The sequence below is a fragment of the Candoia aspera genome, chromosome 1 (genome assembly GCF_035149785.1).
Source record: "Candoia aspera isolate rCanAsp1 chromosome 1, rCanAsp1.hap2, whole genome shotgun sequence".
Lineage (NCBI taxonomy): Eukaryota > Metazoa > Chordata > Lepidosauria > Squamata > Boidae > Candoia > Candoia aspera.
Genome location: NC_086153.1, coordinates 123,675,724 through 123,694,120, shown reverse-complemented (window position 1 = coordinate 123,694,120; position 18,397 = coordinate 123,675,724). Strand labels below are relative to the sequence as shown.

Genomic DNA, 18,397 nt, shown 5'->3' with positions numbered 1-18,397 from the left:
TCTCAGCAGACAGCCATTTTGCCTTCTTGGTTTTCTCTTTCTTTGGGGTGTATTTTGTTGCCGCCTCCTGAACAATGTTGCAAACTTCTGTCCAGAGTTCTTCCGGGACCCTATCTACTAAGTCCAGTGCCTTAAATCTATTCTTCACCTCCACTGCATATTCCTTAGGAATATTAGTGAGCTCATATCTAGCTGATCTGTGGGTCTTCCCTAATCTCTTTAGTCTGATCCTAAATTGTGCAAGAAGAAGTTCATGATCTGAACTACAGTCAGCTCCAGGTCTTGTTTTTACCGACTGTACAGATGTCCGCCACCTTTGGCTGCAAACGATGTAGTCAATCTGATGTCGGTGTTGTCCATCTGGTGAAGTCCATGTATAAAGCCGTCTCTTAGGTTGTTGGAAGAGAGTGTTTCTTATGCAGAGTGAATTGTCTTGGCAAAATTCTATCAGCCTATGTCCTGCTTCGTTTTGTTCTCCCAGGCCATGCTTACCTGTAATTCCAGGTGTCATTTGACTGCCCACCTTAGCATTCCAGTCTCCTGTGATGAAAATAACATCTCTTTTAGGCGTGTTGTCCAGTAGGTGCTGCAGATCCTCACAGAACTGCTCTACTTCAGCTTCTTCAGCATTTGTGGTTGGGGCGTATATTTGGATCACTGTGATGTTAGATGGCGTGCCCTGAATTCGAATTGAGATCATTCTATCATTTTTTGGATTGTATCCAAGCACTGCTTTAGCTACTTTACTATTTATTATGAAGGCTACTCCATTTCTTCTGTGGTCCTCTTGTCCAAAGTAGTAGATCTGGTGGTCATTTGATGTGAAGTGGCCCATTCCAGTCCATTTCAGTTCACTGACGCCCAAAATGTCTATCTTTAATCTTGACAGCTCACCAATAACCACATCCAATTTGCCCTGGCTCATAGATCTTACATTCCAGGTTCCAATGGTGTGTTGATCCTTAGAACATCGGATTCGCCATTCACCACCAGCACCGTCGGCCGCTCGCCGTCCTTTCGGCTTTGAGCTAGCTGCGTCATCACGTCTGGGGCTAGTTGAGCTCATCCTCTGTTCCTCCCCAGTAGCATTTTGACCATCTTCCGACCTGGGGGTCTCATCTTCCGATGGTATACCGACATATCTCTGGTTGTACTGATCCATTTAGTTTTCACGGCAAGAATACTGGGGTGGGTTGCCATTACCTTCCCCAGAGATCGCATTTAGTCTGACCTCTCTGTCATGACCTTCCCGTCTTGGGTGGCCATTCACGGTTTAGCTCATGGCATCATTGAGGTGCTCAAGCTCCAGCACCACGACAAGGTAACGATCCTTTGCTGAAGGAGGTGTTTTTACCTTTTCCCAATACCTGGAAAGTGGGAGCCACACACACCTCCTTAAGCAATGCATTCCATATTGTGGGAACAGCCATGGATGCATCATTAACAGGCTTCTCCTGCTAGTTGAAATAACTAAATAGATTGGTAGAGACCACGCCTCTACAAGATAATTTAAAAGGGTTCACACTGTTCCCATTATTAGGGGTACTCATTGTTCCCATTATTACTCTATAATTTTAGGCTTGTAAACTACCTTGGAGGCCCCTTTCAAAGCTAAAAAGGGTGGGACATAAATAAATAACACATGCAGAAAAAAGCCCAAAATGTAAACTGAGATCTAATTTTGCAGCAAAGGAGATTTACATCCAGAGCCAACTACTAGGCTCTATGTGACAAGAAACAACACACAAGTAAATCAAAGCAGCATATTCTATGCCATACGCAACCCCCTCCAGCTGCTTATCTGAATTAAAGAAAATGAACAGGCCTACAGATGGCTCTCTACAGTAATCTGACAAAAGAAATTATAGCAGATTTTTTGGACCTGTTTGGTCTTCACAAAACCTACCCTGGGAAGGGAAAGAACAAATTTGGATAGAGCTGAGGGGGAGGGAAAAGATACCCGGACATGGAAGGGAAGAAAGAAGTCCTATTCAGGGGAAAAATGTTAAATTCATCTGACAATAAGCTTGCCCAAGCAACATGAATCTTTAAGGAATCCACATTTTGCAGCAGTTCTTGCCTGTTCCTTTATCTTCAACAGCTTTGATTCTTACCAGTGAAGGTAAAATACCACCTGAGATCACAGGTAATTATTGGAGGAAATAACTATTACCTTCCTATTGGATAAAAATGGTGCATCCATGTTCAGAAATGAGACCAGGCCATGGGCCATTAAAAATGTCTACTATTAAAACTGCCTATTAAAATTATTGAGAAACTGGCTTGATAAATTTGGGTTGATATTGGTGGATAATTCTCCACTGGTTCCAAGACAGCTCTTTTCACAACTGTCCATTTCTTCTTGATCTGTACCTCATTATGAAGACTACAATGAATGGGAAAATTGTCTCAGCTGACATATACTTTCTAACAACTCTCTTCTGCCTGAAAATCTAAGACAACATATAATTAAAAGACTTTTTTTTTCCCATTCAACCATGTCCGATTCTCAGAGACTGCCCGGACAAGTCCCTGCAGTTTTCTTGGCAAGGTTTTTCAAAAGTGGTTTGCCATTGCCTGCTTCCCAGGGCTGAGACAAAGTGACTGGCCCAAGGTCACCCAGCTGGCTTTGCGCCTAAAGCCGGACTAGAACTCATGGTTTCCCAGTTTCTAGCCTGATGCCTTAACCACTACATCAAACTGGCTCTACACCAAATCACTACACCAAAATATACCAAAATATTATGTGCTTTTAAAGAACACAATTAAAGCTAAGCCATGCTGAAAACAGAAGGAAGAGTTCCATGACCTACATTTCTAACATATTTGCAGCATTTTTAACAATAAAACAGATGAATGAAGCAAAAAGGCATGTTACAGTATTTCTGTATTTTCTATAGAAAAAGGGGTAGATACTATATGCTAACGTGTATAAATATCTAAAGGAGAGGTTGCTTTAGATATATTATTATTCTACTCTTCCTCTAGAAAGCTCAATTTAGCTGGCATAGGATTTTCTGAAGTCTCACACTTAAGCAGTTAGTAAACATCTGCATAGCTTCAACAATGCTGCAACATTAGGCACAGCTAAACTATTTACTAGCCATGATTCAACATGCATTCTAGTTCTCAAACTGAAATCATTTCCAATAGAAGAGAATACAATATATATAACTCAGGGTTGAACTGTGGAGTCCCTGGTTCTCTCTGACTTTGGTTGTTTGCTTGCAGACATTTCATGATGATGTTACCTAGCCAGGTTATGACATGTTCACAAACAACCAAGCTCAGAGAACATTAAGGACTCCACACTGAACTAATTTCTTCAGCAGTTAACAGAATCGTTTTTTGAAGAACTGGCTTAACTCCTCTTCCACAGGCTTCTCTGCTGTCCATTTAGCTTGAAAAGAATCTCCGACATCCTATGACTTTTTTTCTTATTATTTCAAAGTTGATGGCTGTAGAAATGACTGGCTAACAATATATACAGTAAATTAGTTTCTGTCATATTTAAATCAAAATATTCTTGGTATATTATTTGTGACATAAGCTGAGGACTAGTCAACTATATTAAGATGCTAAGCCAGGAATAGGAAGCTTTTCAATGGATAGAAGCCACACTTAAAAAAGGCCACAGCAGGCAGGCCAACAATGCATTAATGTCAGGGTGAGTGGACACAGTTGAAGTTTTTGCTTTTTGTATGTCTGTTTTATTCTATATTTTAGCTTTGTGAAGCCTATCCACTGGCTGATACACCTTTTGCTCTTTTAAATTTGAAAAAGTGGCAGGCAATCAGACATCTGCAATTTAGCATGTTGCTTCTGAATTTCAGCAGTATGATCTCAGCTGGCTGCAAAATAGAGATTTAGGGGCACATTCTATCATATACACACTAACAATATTTTTTTATCTGGCATTCACCCAAACTATAGAAATTAGAGATGTGGTTTTATACTACAGGTAACCTGAAGTGAGTCTAAATTTATACTAAGTCAGAATTGTTCCCATCTATAAATTCCACTAGAAATCTTGTGTTCTCTAAACACAGTGATGTTATTTTTTCTGAATTATTATTAGCTTTTCTCAGAATTGAAAATGAATATTTCTGTGGTAAGCTCAAAGTTATTCTATGTTATAAGCATGCAAATAGTGCCAGTTTCTAGTTTTAGAAAATAATTGTATAAAGTGAAAGCTAAGGATATATACAGTAAGATTTTTTTTAAAAAAAAACTTTATTTCAAAGATCTAAGGAAAATACTTCATAGCAGAAAATGAAAAATGATGGAAAATACAGATCAAAATCATACTATAGCTTCTTAAGACACACAGAATTAACTGAGATATCAAGATAAACCAAAATGTTTGGCCCTTTGGAGGAGTGAGGTAAGATCTGTGGTGTTTTGACCTCACCTAAAAGCCTGCTTGCTCTATTAATGTCATATTATTGGTCATGCACCTATGCACCTCACAGGCCTTTTTCATTTTTTTTTTTAAACCTGACTTCAAAACCTAACATAGAACAAGGAACTACAGAGATTTTATGTGTGGGTAATATTTTCTTATTATTATTCTTATTCTTATTCTTATTCTTATTAAAGGGACGCGGTGGCGCTGCGGGTTAAACCGCTGAGCTGCCGATCGGAAGGTCGGCAGTTCGAAACCGCGCGGCGGGGTGAGCTCCCGTTGCTAGTCCCAGCTCCTGCTCACCTAGCAGTTCGAAAACATGCAAATGTGAGTAGATCGATAGGTACCGCTTCGGCGGGAAGGTAACGGCGTTCCGTGTCGTCATGCTGGCCACATGACCACGGACGGGTCCTTACGGACAACGCCGGCTCCAAGGCTTAGAAACGGAGATGAGCACCGCCCCCTAGAGCACCTTTACCTTAATATTTTCTTGCCATCCCAAGCCTTAGAATTATTTGCTATACATCTCACTGCATGTTCTTGCAGTAAAAGAATGGTAAAAGATGCTTTAAGAATTTTGTTTTTATGCCCTCCTTCTAGCTGCCCAGAGTTGTTGAGAGTCAGGTGGCATATAACTTTAAAAAATAATAATGAAGTACGTTCAATATACTGAATATTTAATGCTTATTAAAACATACAGTGGCTTATTGTAGAGGAGGAAGTCTGTTTGGTTTTACCTTAGACATCCATTCTACTACCACTTGCAGTGGGTCAGTTATATTAAAGCTCAAACTCTGAAACAGACTTTTTTTTTGATTTTTTTTAATGAATATAAGTTCTCCACAACTTCTGTGAAGAATTAGAATCTGATAATTCAAGCAAAGTATTAATAGATTTTGTTGCTCTCTTAATAGGTATGTTTTCAGTTTTTGAAACAAAACTGTTTACTGCTGGTAATCTAACAGAAGATCACCTAGGAAACCCAGAGCAGATATCAAAGATTGAACTGAAGATCTAAGGCAAATATACTAGTAACAAGAGAAGTTCTAGACCACATTGGAAAAATCTGTGAGATAGGTATCTAGCTGATAGTTTAAAAGAGGTCAATCATGGAATTGTGTATACTTCCAGAAAACGTATTTCATTGGTTACCAAGACTGTTTGTTTTCCAGTTCTCTGTACTAGGCCCCAACCACTGATTTTTAAAAAGGGATCAAGGAAATATAGACCAATTAAATATTTTGCATTGTAGTAACATTAAGAACTAGAGTATGTGAAGAAAACAAATACCGCTAAATCAATATTTATTATTTATTTATTTATTATGGGTGGTGATTAAATTTGAGTAAATAAATAAATAAATACGTTGATACAGCTGATTTGGTATATGCTGCATAGCTGGATTTTGAATCTGCCTTAAATACTTGTTACAAAAAAAGTAGAACATCAATCAATCAGCTTTTCGATTAACATCCCTTGCCAAAACCTCCTGAATAACTTTAACAATAATTTTAGCATTAATATGTTTTCCTATGATATATCATTGCCCTGGAATATAAGCATACACATGGTATGCCAAAACAAGGATTGCTTTGGGGCCTTAATCATTTTGGTTGCTCTTTTCTGTAATACTACTTTTTGGATATAGTTGCGTCTATAATACTATTTTTACAATACCATACAATATTCAAGAGTGTGGCCTTATACACCTGAACCAAGTTATTATAGAGTTGGTAGTTTTATCTTTGAATTTGCTCCTTACTATCCTTCCCCTCTTTTATACCTGCTGCAAATGTTTATTTTATTGATTTATAAACTACTACATTCTCAAGGCTCTTGAAATTTTCATTATATATAAATACATACCACAACCTTGAGATTCTTTTTTGGTCAATCCTTGCTAGTTCAGATGCTATTGCTTATGTTACAATATTTTTGTGAATAAGGATACACCTTATTATCCCATTTACTATGTCTTTTTCATCTGAACTGAATCACCCGTTTTCATTTCCTAACAATACCTTGGAAGACAGGGAAGACCCAGACTACCTTCTGAAGATAAATATAGCACTGAGGGCTAGAGTTTTGCTTTGCAGCCTGCCAGCTTTACAGTTTAACACCATTTTATTTTTTGCAGAATATTTTAAACATATTATCACAAGGCAAAGAATGTTTTGTACATTCTTATACATGGTACACAGGGAACTACTTTCCTTCTTAAAATAAGAAACTGATATCATTCCATGATGGACATTCAGAATAAAGCATTTTTTTCCTGCAGTACATAATGAATTCCATAGTTTTAACTACCATAAGATATGATGATGGCTCATAACTTAGGTGCCTTTAAAGAAATATTATACAAATAAATGATGGATAAATGATGAGTAGTTGTAATCACTGAACAATACTTCCAAAGTTCAGTGGCATAATGCTCTAAAATACCACTTGCTGAAGAATACAGGAAGCTAGTTATTTCGGCAAGCATCAAGTTAAGTACTGTGGGAAATCGGTTGCTGAGGTAGATAGGCTTTGGTCTAATTCAGCCAGGTTACTCTTCCATTCGAGATAATATTTTTAGAAATGTAGTTGCCATAACAACCTCTTCTTAATATTACCAAAGAAACTGGAATTCACATGCAATCATATCAGCAATGCTCTTGTTTCTAGTATTCTTCCGTCAGTATAACCACATAATCAATATATATTGGTATATATATTGGACTGGTAGCAGAATGTAAATTAGAAAGTAAATTAGACTGCTAAAATATACTGCGCTATAGAACAATGAACATATTTAAGAGAACATTCTAGCTGAACAAGTAGTTACAGCCAAAACAGTTTATTACAAATGAATTAGTGTGTTAGTTTCTTTATTAAAGACTCCCTCTTCTCAGCACATTTTTCCTTCCCAAAAGCTGGTGGGGAAAGTAATAAATTATCTAGTTAGTGGCCAAATGCTCATCTCTATTCCTGAATACAACAAGTTACTGTAAACTTAGTCTGGTCATTAACACATTACTTAGCAGTAGTTCTATCGACAGGAAATAAGCATGCTTAAGACTACAGTCACAGTTTTATAAGGCAAAAAAGAATGGTTTACACATTTTTCCCAACAGCTTTCTAGAAATTATGTGCAAGGAATTGGCAGCCATTCCGTGCAGAAACAAACAAACACCTCTAGAGAGTAAGTGGCAAATACCTTCTCATTCACTCATGGCTAGATCTTCCTTCAAATAACCTATCTCCCTAATGAATGAAGTGGAGAGTACCAGAACCCCTGGACTACTTGAGAGGAAGATAATACAAAACAGTTGTCTGTGAGTGAACATCCTTCTGAATGTTATACTTGTTTAAAAACTGCTCAAGAGTGGGAAAAAAAAACTTATTTCAAAATGGACAACAGAAATATAGTGATAATCTAAGAGTGTACTCTTTGAAAATAACAGCAAAATCAATATGGATGGGGAACTTTGCTGAGGGAAATCTCTTTATGATGGCTCTTTTCTTAAAGAAGCCATTATGTCCAAGCATCAGCAGGTTTCTAACTTCATAATAGATAAGCAGCATTTAAAGGAATTTGATGGCTCAAGTCAAAGCCTTCATATAACATCAGAACAGACTATGGAAACAGAAACACAGTTCACCAACAGCTTTAATGGTATTTTTATTTCTTGGAAATTCATGAGACGGTAGATGTTTTATCATTACTGCAACCAAATTTGGGGACTCAGAATCAAATTAATGACAGTTACAAGGCAAGCTCTGATAGCAGTTAGTAGCAAGTTTCTTTTCTGAGTAGAGTCTTCAGTGAAAAATCAATACATTCAAATATGCTAATTACTGGTTAGGTTATCTTTCATTGTATATTAGAACTGGGCATGAAGTTATCTCACCTTCGGGCGCATCTGCATCACACTCTTTGGATACATATGTTGTTGCATTGTTCAAGTGTCCTTCAAGTGTCTTATTATTCTGCACAAAGAAGACATTAATTGAAGGTCATTTCATAGTACATTTAGGATACTAGTGCCAGAGACACATCATGGACTTTATTTTGGTGCAACAGGCATTAAAGAAGTCTTATGAGTCTTTTTCCTTTAAAAAGAGGTATTTGGATAACATGCAGTATTAGAAGAGCTACATTTCAATCCTTTACTATTTGAAATGCAAACAGTTTTGTTAACAATATGTAAAGTGTTTTGATAACTTTCCATCAGCTGAAAAACTAATAATTTCAGTCTACTATCAAGGCCATAACCTTATCAAGAAACTGAATGAACAAGATCTGGGAAAAAGTGATTTTCCTAGGTGACATGGATAGACAGATGGGGAATGAGATAAGAGAGTACAGAAAAAGTGACATCAAGGAATGACTGAAAATGCTTAGAAAAAGGTCTATTTTGAATCCATGATTTAAGTAACAGATTTTCAAACTTTGTAATACTGTGATCCTCTGAAAGTATAAAATAAATCTGTGTGACACCCTCCCTCAAGAATACAAGTAGAGAATACTTTCTTTTGGGACTGATGGATAAATAGCTGAGAAAAAACCATGGAACTTTGTATATGACAACTGCAGCAAGATTATTATATGCACAAAGGTGGAAAGATTCGACTTTACCCACAATGGAGGAATGGATGGTGAAGATGATAGAACTTGCTGAGATGGCCAAATTGACAGCTCTGATTAGAGATAAGACATTTATTTATCTGTTTGTTTATTTTTCAAATTTCTATCACCCCCCCCATCTCTCCCAAAAAGGGGACTTTGTCTAAATTTAATGCTGACTGGAACCCCTTATTGACTTTTTGTGTGAAACAGAAAAAAATGAAATTATGATATATGGTTTTGATTAGAAAAAAATAGATATAGAAAAAATGTAAGTAATGCTGTAATCTTAGAGTAAGAGGTTAATTTACATTTATATTTATAATTGCTGTAAAAGAAAATCAGAAGTCACTTCTTTATATATTTTTTTCCTGTGTTAATAGTTTTGTCTTTTTCTTATCTTTTTCCTCTTCCTTCTTTTTTCATTCTAAATATTAGTTCTTGTTAGTTTTTATCTTTCTGCTTAAAAACTTTAATAAAGTTATATTTAAAAAAGAAAAAAAATAGAGAATTCACTGAGGGTAGGCCTCGGCAAAAAATAAATATATCACTTATTTGCAGTTATTAATTTTTAGTTTTTTCTATCAAATAAAACAACTATTGAAACTTACAACTGTACAAAATAAGCAAAACAACAAATCAAATAATATATTAACAGGAAGGATGAATGTGCTTATTTCTGCATTATACCTGAAACCTGGTTTTCATTTTGAAGATAGCCACAGTCATTCATCAAAGTAAGGGCTAAAAAATTCCCTATAACCTTCCCTTAAATTAGCTTCTCTTAAATCGCACTTAAAACACTGCAACTTGCACAATATTGGCAGGCTGTAACTTCCTTCTGGTGCTCCCTCGCACACTGCATACAATCATAGTTCCACCTCTCCTCCCTTCACCTACACTGCGACTTCCTCTACAGAGTAAACCCCTGGTTGGATGGTCAGAACTTGCACAGAAGCCTTGTGCCCTCCACATCTGATTATTTCTCCTCTGAAAGACAAATGCCATGTCTGATATAGCAGTTAAAGTGCTGGACTAGAAACCAGGAGGCCATGAATTCCAGTCCTCCCTTAGGTGTGCAAGCCTGTTGGATGACTTTGGGCCAGTCATTCTGTTTCAGCCCAACCCTCCAAACACGGTTGTTGTTATGGGGACAACAGTAGGGAATATTATATATGCTGCCTTGAGTTGTACAAAATAAAGTTGGGATAAAAAGCAAACAAACAAACGAACAAACAAAATGTGCTAAAGCAAAAACAGAAAGAGCTCTCAGGCTTCATAGAGCTCCGGAACTGTTGTACTGATTTTTATTCAGCATACATCAAACTGGTAAGCCTCCTCAAAAACGAGCAATAGCAAAGCATTCTCTGGCAACCCTCGCATCTGTTGTCAGAACCCATACTTTTAACAAATATCACTTTAAGTATAAGTTTATGCATATGTACACAAGGTAAAGAAATAAATATACATCTAAAACATGACTGTTTATGATGAAAGGCTGAGTATATTAGTGAGGATACAAAGGAGATGAGAGATTCTGAATGTTGGAAAGACCATTATTTGACAGCATCAAGAGTGGATCTTGAAAAATAGACATGAAAGAACGTACTGGCAATCAGAGCTAATACACCCTCTCTTTAGTCTGATACACTCCACTCTTGAGAAGGAGATTGAGGTATTCTTATAAAATCACCAATACCCAGGTATTCTGAAGGCAGTAGCAAAAGCTTTATTTATAGCCTTAGCTTACAGAAACTGGTCTCTTCCATGAAATGTTAACTTTACAGGGCTTCTTCCTTTTATATATGTACGTACTATATAGAATTACTTATACATGTATTAATGGTGTGCTGTATTTTTTTAAATTCTGTGACTTGGTATTGGACCATAAATATGTATGTAAGTAAATAAGTCAGACATGAAAGGAAAGTACAGAAGTGAAACACATAGAAGTGAAATTAGAACTGTAGGAAGAGAAAGTACAAGTCCTGTATGAAACCTGTTTGGAACACAATAAAACATTTATGTGGTCAGGTCCAAAGGCCCACTGAAATAAAATTGTTTTGAGGCCCTTCCTGAACACCAAGAGAGTGAGAGCTAATCACACCTATGTGGCAACTGTGATCCAAAAGGGAGGGTCACTACCAAGAAGGTCTGTCCCCTAGTCCAACCCCTCTTGATTTCTGGGGTGGGGGAGGAGGAATATGGAGCAAATCCACTCTCGATGTTAGAAGAATTTTAGGCACTGTTATGAATATTGAAGGACGGAATTGGAAAAAAGTAATGAAAAGGAAAAAGAAGAAAATTATATTTTGTCCTTCATGTTATGAAATTACCACTATAATGCTTAATATATTACACAATTGAACACTAGATTTATTACTTGAACTGATGTTGAACAAAACATTAAAAAGTGCTTGTTTCAAAATCATGATGGCTGAGACCAAATTTCCAAAGTCTTACCGTAATTAGATACTTTTGACTCCCATACATAACATATTGAGGGGCCAAACTGTAGATCATATAACTGGTGTGAAGAACGATCAATAGAAGTATCATACAAAGAAAGAGAAGGGCCTGAGGTCGTGTCCTCCCCCGTCTGATCTTGTACAGCTAAAATTTAAAAAATGTTGTTGTATTAATACACTTTGAGTTAGTTTTTGACATTAAAATAAGAAGTCTCTCAAAATATCATTTAAACAGGCTATCTATCCTTTCATTAGCAATTTCTGTTATAGGAGTTTACTATTCTATACAAACAAAATATTGCTTTGTATATATTACAGGTGAATCGATGCTTTAACTTATCTAAATATGCAATCACCATGTTAAAACATATTCCTCTATAGGCAACCCAGTTATGCCAAGCCAAATTATGAGTACATTTACCCTGGTGTTAAATATTCCTGTTCTTTTCCACACAGAGCATTATCCCATCTGCTTAACAGCAGAGGACAAAACAAGGAGAGCAAAGAAAGAGAAAAGAGAAGAGAGAGAAGTGCAGCAAAACATGAATGAGGTATTTGGCATGTGGCTTGAGATCTTATGGGTGGGTGATGAGGGCTCCACTGGAGGATTATACTAACTGCTTCTCATCCTTTCTGTGGTGCTCATAGTTGGAAAGGAACTTAAAAGTCATCTAGTCTTTTCTTCTGTATTTAATCTTTTTAAGCTGCCCAGAGTTACTTGTTTGAGATGGTGGCTATCTAAATCCTATAAATAAATGAAGAATAAATAGTACAATTTCTGCAAAAATCTGTTGCTATAGTGTTCAGTCTTTGACTAAAAACTTCTAACAAAGACGTTTTGAGGTATTCGTTCCAATGGGAAACAGCCTACCAGACAGTTTTACTTATAGTCAAATCCAATTTCTTGCAATATGAATTTGTTGTTACTGATTCTATCCTCTACAGCAGAGGTTCTTAACCTTTTTATGCCATGGACCCCTTTGAGAGTCTGGTGAAACCTATGGATCCCTTCCTAAAAAAATGTATTTAAATGCAAAAAATACAAAGAAACCAATTATGCTCAAATACAGTTATCAAATATTAAAACATATAAATGTCTAATATAGTAATATATGCAAAAATAAACTTGTAAGTTTTTTCCCCATCCAAGTTCATGGATCCCCTGAAATCTATCCACAGACACCCAAGGGGTGCATAGACTACAGATTAAGAGCTGCTCTAGGACTAATGAAAAAAATGGAGTGCTATCTCATCTACATCTTAGCCTTTCAAACATTTGAAGAGAAAACTGACGACAATAGCTAAGAAGTATTTCTTTTAAGCCAGGGACAGAGAAATTAGGTAAGAGCTGTTTCTTTTAAAAAAATACCAGCATCTAAACATTCCATTTCTACCAAGCATCCATTTTCAAAGCAGCCCTGCTTAAGTAAAAACATACATCTAATACAATAAAAAATGTTAAAAGTTAAAACAACCTATAAACAATGCTTTAAAACTGAATCCATACTTAATGGCATATTATGAAATGCAGTATACTTAAATACAACTACTACTACTATCTATGTTTTGAAATTAAGCATTTAAATATAGCAAAATTGCCACATAGTTATTCTGGACAAATTCCAAAGGCAGTAAGTTTCAGAACAATTCCTGCATATGTTACCTGGATGTAAAGTGAAATGATTTACTTGAGCTGATATAAAACTGACAAAATATGTATTTGGTCTAATATTATACATAATACAAAACTCTCTGCATATTTTCTAATGTGCATTTGCAATGTTTTATTTATTTGTGAAACATACTAAATTATTTGGAAAGTAAGTGAAAGACACAATAAAATTTACCCTTAGCCAGAAGAACCATACACCCATATTGCGAATTCCTGCCATTGAAGTAAATAGGAAGTACATGATGATGGTAGTAATAAGTATATAATCTAGGGGAAAGACCTAAAAGATAAATGCACTATATTTATACATCAGGAAAAATTAATACTTTAAATATTCATATTCCATTTCTGCTATAAAATTTTCAGGAAAACCCAAGCAATAAAATTAAAAGCAAAAATAAGAAGTTACTAAATCCAATATACTCAACAATGACAAGACAATGACAGAAAGTAGTATGTTATCCAAATTTTGAGGTATTAATAGTCTTAAACAAGTTCCTAAAAAGACAGGGTTGATGTATTTACCCAAAAAACTCTTTTGCACTCAACACTCATTTAGTTTAAGGAAGGTGGCACAGCATGAATAGGACCCCTAGTGAATGGTGTGGGATGGAGGTCATCAGATTCCCTGCTCCAAAATATCGATCCAATAGCAACTTCTTAATATCAGGTCAGAAACAGATTGAAAATCATTTACATTTAAAAAAACATTCTGGTAAGATACAACCCAGCTAGAACATTTTTGTTTATTATATTTAATTTATGAGATTCTGAACTAATAATAATTTGAGTAGTTTTCAAAAGATAATTGTCATTTATTGGAATTTCAGAGCTTTCATTTTGTATCAGTCACTGTCAAAGGTGTACTTACTAATTCATATATATCATTAACTCATTACTGTTCAATATTGTTTATTTTTAAAACTCATTTATTTTATTAGCATTCAAGTCCTTTACATCCAGTAGAAGCAAATTAGGAATTTTCCCATAATGAGGCTTCACCATTGTCTTTCTAGATAAAAGTAACTTTTACTTACTGTCTGTAGAATAGGTAACAGCATATTCAATGGGTTGGTCAAATTAGTTCCCAGGATTATAAAACCAGAACCTATACCAGTAGAATGAAGTGCTTTATCCAAACTGTAAGAATTTCAGACATAAATTGTTATTCCTTGATTTTCTGAAAACAATCATGTTCAAAGTACATTTACTGTATAAAGCACTTAAAGATAAAAAGGTATACACTGACATCAACATTTTAGAAATCATTTTATAGCATTTGATGGTGATAATGATTAGGAACACTGCAATTTTTAAATTTTAAGTTGTACACAAACCAGGATTGATATTCTAAGTAACTTATCTATTCTAAGTAACTTTATCTCTTCTAAGTAACTTATATATTCAGAAAAGGTACCATTTTGTTAATGCAGGAAAGTTCAGGAGAATCATGAAGTAGACATTAATCTGATAATTATCACCCATGTTTACATTACTATGAAAGGTTGCATTGTGGAACTTCTCCAAGCTTGGTTTTGGGATTGCTGACATTTCACTACCTTACTAGGTAATAGGAGTTTTGGAAGGGCAGGTCCCCGGCCAATCAAGAAACCTCTCTCCAAAACTCCTGCACTGAAGATGTTACTAATTAGGGTAATGAAATATCAACACTAAACTATACATATTTGCTACCATCACAATAAAATGAATTCCCTGTTAGTGCAGAAAATTTTGAAGAGCCAGAAATATATTTGGGTTTTTATTTTTAAGTTCTATGTACTATATGCCTTTTTTTAATAGCCTCTGTTCTATCCAGAACATATTATGCATTACAATTCACACTCCTCCACTAGCATCCTATATATTTTTGCACATTATGTCACAGACATCTGTTTTTTAAAACCCATGTATTTATATATGTTCACACTGCCAGCAACTCAGGAATAGTTCTCTAAAAACACTACAGTCAGGAGAGGGATATATAGACTCTGTTTATTTCTTTGTTTTAGGCTGCACAAGTTTCATCCCAACTGTTTCATCTTAATATATATGAAATAGGGATGTATATATATATATTTTAATGCTTTCAAGTTAGTCTTGACTCCTGACAACTGCCTGGAGAAGTCCACACAGTTTTCCTGGCAAGATTGTTTTGCCCTTGCCCCTTTCCTAGGGCTGAGAGGGTGACTGGCCCAAAGTCACTCAGCTGTCTTTGTGCCTAAGGCAGGACTAGAACTCACAGTCTCTAGCCTGGTGACCTAAACCACTACACCAAAATGGCTCTTATCCAAAACATACTGATTTGAAAAATGAATGTTCTAAAGAATTTCATAGTATTCCAATCTCTCTCCAGTTCATTCCTAATCTATTCTGGAGTATGCCTTTTCAGGATTGTTCAGCTATTTCCAGAATAAATCTTCCAGAATATAAGCAGTTTGAAGTGTCTCTAAATGAAGCAGGCCTGCCTGGGGGCTGGATCAACCCAAAGCACCTCAAACCATTTATCGTCTGGAGGATTTAGTTTTAGAAACTGGCAAAACACCCCCAAAACAGAATGGTCCAAAGTGGGAATGTTCCATTCCCCAAATCAGTAATTTTTACACATCCCCTGATATGAAGATCATCATGAGTTAAACAGGGGCTGCAACAAATGTTCCTTCAGAATTTGACAAACAAACAAACAAAAAACCCAGAAAAATATAGTGATTATAATATCTCTATCAAGTCCAGTATATAAGCCGTATAGTGTTGGCTGTAAAAGGAACAAGCTAATTGCAAACATTAGTTCACAGACTGATAAGGATATGGTTTCTAAACAGCTACCTGCATGCTTTTCCATTATCAGTGAAAACTACTTCCCCGCTAGTTCAATGGAAAACCATTAGAAAGAAATGAAGAAAGTCTCCATCATAATATACTGGGAGATAAATGTTAATATGTTTTCTACTACAGATTAAGGTTACTATGGTAACTAATCATTTTGGCCGGGTGAAGAGGTTGAATTTAATTGTCCTCTTTTTGGATGTTAATTTTTGCACCTGGGGGGAAGAACGTGCCTGGACTTGTTTTAGTTTCAGTTTCCCTTCTGTGTAGGCATATAGAGAGTTAAGCAGCTCTCACCGAGAGCCTGTAAATGTGTTTGCTTTCTGTAAATAAAATTATTTTTATAGAAATGCCTGGTGTGTGACTTTTCTGATCTCTCCTGGGCCAAAGCTTTCCTAGCACTCTGCCAACTAGGTTATGGGCCCAGTAAACAGCCCAGTAAAACCCAGAGAGAATAGAGAGATCAGCTCTACACCTCATGCACAATTTAAAGGCAGGTAGCAAAGACCTGTGAAGATTTTCTTTAGAGCCACCTGGAGATTTTCCAGCAACTGCCGGTCTACAGGACAAAGAAGCCAGCTGAGGTGACTTGCAAAAGAAGGAAGAAGCCATGGCTACCTCCCAGCCCTCAGCGATGCCTCTGGAGCACCTATCAGAGACCAACTATTTGAATTGGGCCCTGAAGATGGAGATGTATCTTCGCAGAGAGAATCTTTGGCTGCCAATTGGTGAGCAAACCCCACAAAATCCCAGTGCTGAATGGCTTAGACAGGATGAGCGGGCTAGAGCCACCATTATCCTGGGAGTTGAAGACAATCAGATAGTCCACGTGCGAGGCATGCAGTCTGCAAAGCAACTTTGGGACGCTTTGAGACTTGTATGTAAAGGCAACAGCAGGGAGTAAAGTTACCCTGACAAAAAAGCTGTACAAAGCCTACCTTGCAGAAGGAGATAGCCTTCCTGAGCACCTGCATTATATTCAGCAGCCGTTTGCTGAGTTGCAGGAGAGAGGAATGGAATTTACACCTCTCACAAAATCCTATATCCTCCTGTCCTCACTGAATGAAACATGGGACACGCTGATTTGTACCCTGGAGGCTATGCCTGAAGCAGACCTCACCCCATTGTATGTTACACAGCACTTACTCGCTGAATGGGAGAAGAGAGAGGAAACATCCACCCCCCCATCTCTTCTGGAAAGCTGCAGTACCAGAAAACAAGGGAAAAGAAGGGAAAGGAAGTTGAGGCCACAGCGCTAGCCAGCCAGCGATGCTTCACCTGTGGTTCAGCTGGACATTTGCAGAAAGACTGTGCCTTGAGACCCAAGAGTAGAAAGACAGAGAAGAAGAACACAAGGGCAACACAGAAGAAGGCTCTTCAGACAACCCAAATTGCACAGGTTTCTGAGAAGGGTAATTCTGATGTATGGGTGTTAGTTTCTGGGGCCAATTGTCATTTATGTAATTGTAAAAGCTCTTTTGTGTCACTGTCTAAAACTGAAAGACAAAGTGTATCTTTGCTGATGGGTCTGTGACCAAAATTATGGGACAAGGTGACTTGTATTAATCCTGCTTGGGAGAAACTGTAAAAGGTGTGTTTGTATGTGTCAAATTTACAATCAAACCTTTTATCTGTGGCACAATTGGCTGCAACAGGGTATGTCATAACATTTAAGAAAAATGGTTGTGAGATACGTAAAAATGGAAAATTGTGTGCTACTGGTATATTAAAAGACTCCTTGTACATTGTGCAAAATGCAAGGAAGCCAAGCTGCAAGGCTGCAGTTGGCAACACGCCATATCATGACCAATGTGTACACCTGATGCACAGGAGATTTGGTCATGCTAATTTCAAGTATATAGCACAAATGCCACAGTTGTGTGCTGACCTAAAGATAAAACCCTGTGATAAATACTTAGACTGTGTAGTTTGCAAAGAATGCAAAACACTAAAAGCTCCTGTGAGTAAGCACAGTGACAGAGTTACAACTAGACCTTTGGAAATTGTACACTCTGACATTATTGGTCCTTTTGCTCCAAGTCTTGGACAAGCAAGGTATGCAATGACCATCACTGATGATTTCTCAAGATACACATTTATCTACATCTTAAAACATAAAGATGAGGCATTTGAGAAATTTAAAGGTTTTGTGACATGGGCAAATGGAAAATTCCCTAGGCCTGTATCTGCACTCCAATGTGATAGAGGAGGAGAGTACCTTTCTCACAAATTCAAAAGGTTCCTAGTGGAAAAGGGGATACAACAAATTCTTTCTAACCCTTACATCCCTCAGCAAAATGGTGTTGCTGAAAGAAAGGGCAGAACCTTGCAAAATGCGATGGAATGCATGCTTAAAGATTCACATTTATCTTTTAAGTATTGGGGAGAGGCAATATCTACTGCCTGTTATGTACAAA

General features: G+C 36.7%; 1 protein-coding gene across 1 annotated transcript in view; it reads right to left on the bottom strand.

Moving 5' to 3' along the window:
* LMBRD1 (LMBR1 domain containing 1) overlaps nt 1–18,397 on the bottom strand; it is a 73,265-nt gene that overhangs the window by 9,226 nt on the left and 45,642 nt on the right. Inside the window, exons 11-14 of the mRNA XM_063313160.1 lie at nt 14,195–14,297; nt 13,333–13,437; nt 11,481–11,630; nt 8,302–8,380 (exon numbers count right to left, since the gene is read on the bottom strand). Coding sequence (XP_063169230.1) covers nt 8,302–8,380; nt 11,481–11,630; nt 13,333–13,437; nt 14,195–14,297 — 437 coding nt within the window. The remainder of the gene's footprint in view (nt 1–8,301; nt 8,381–11,480; nt 11,631–13,332; nt 13,438–14,194; nt 14,298–18,397) is intronic.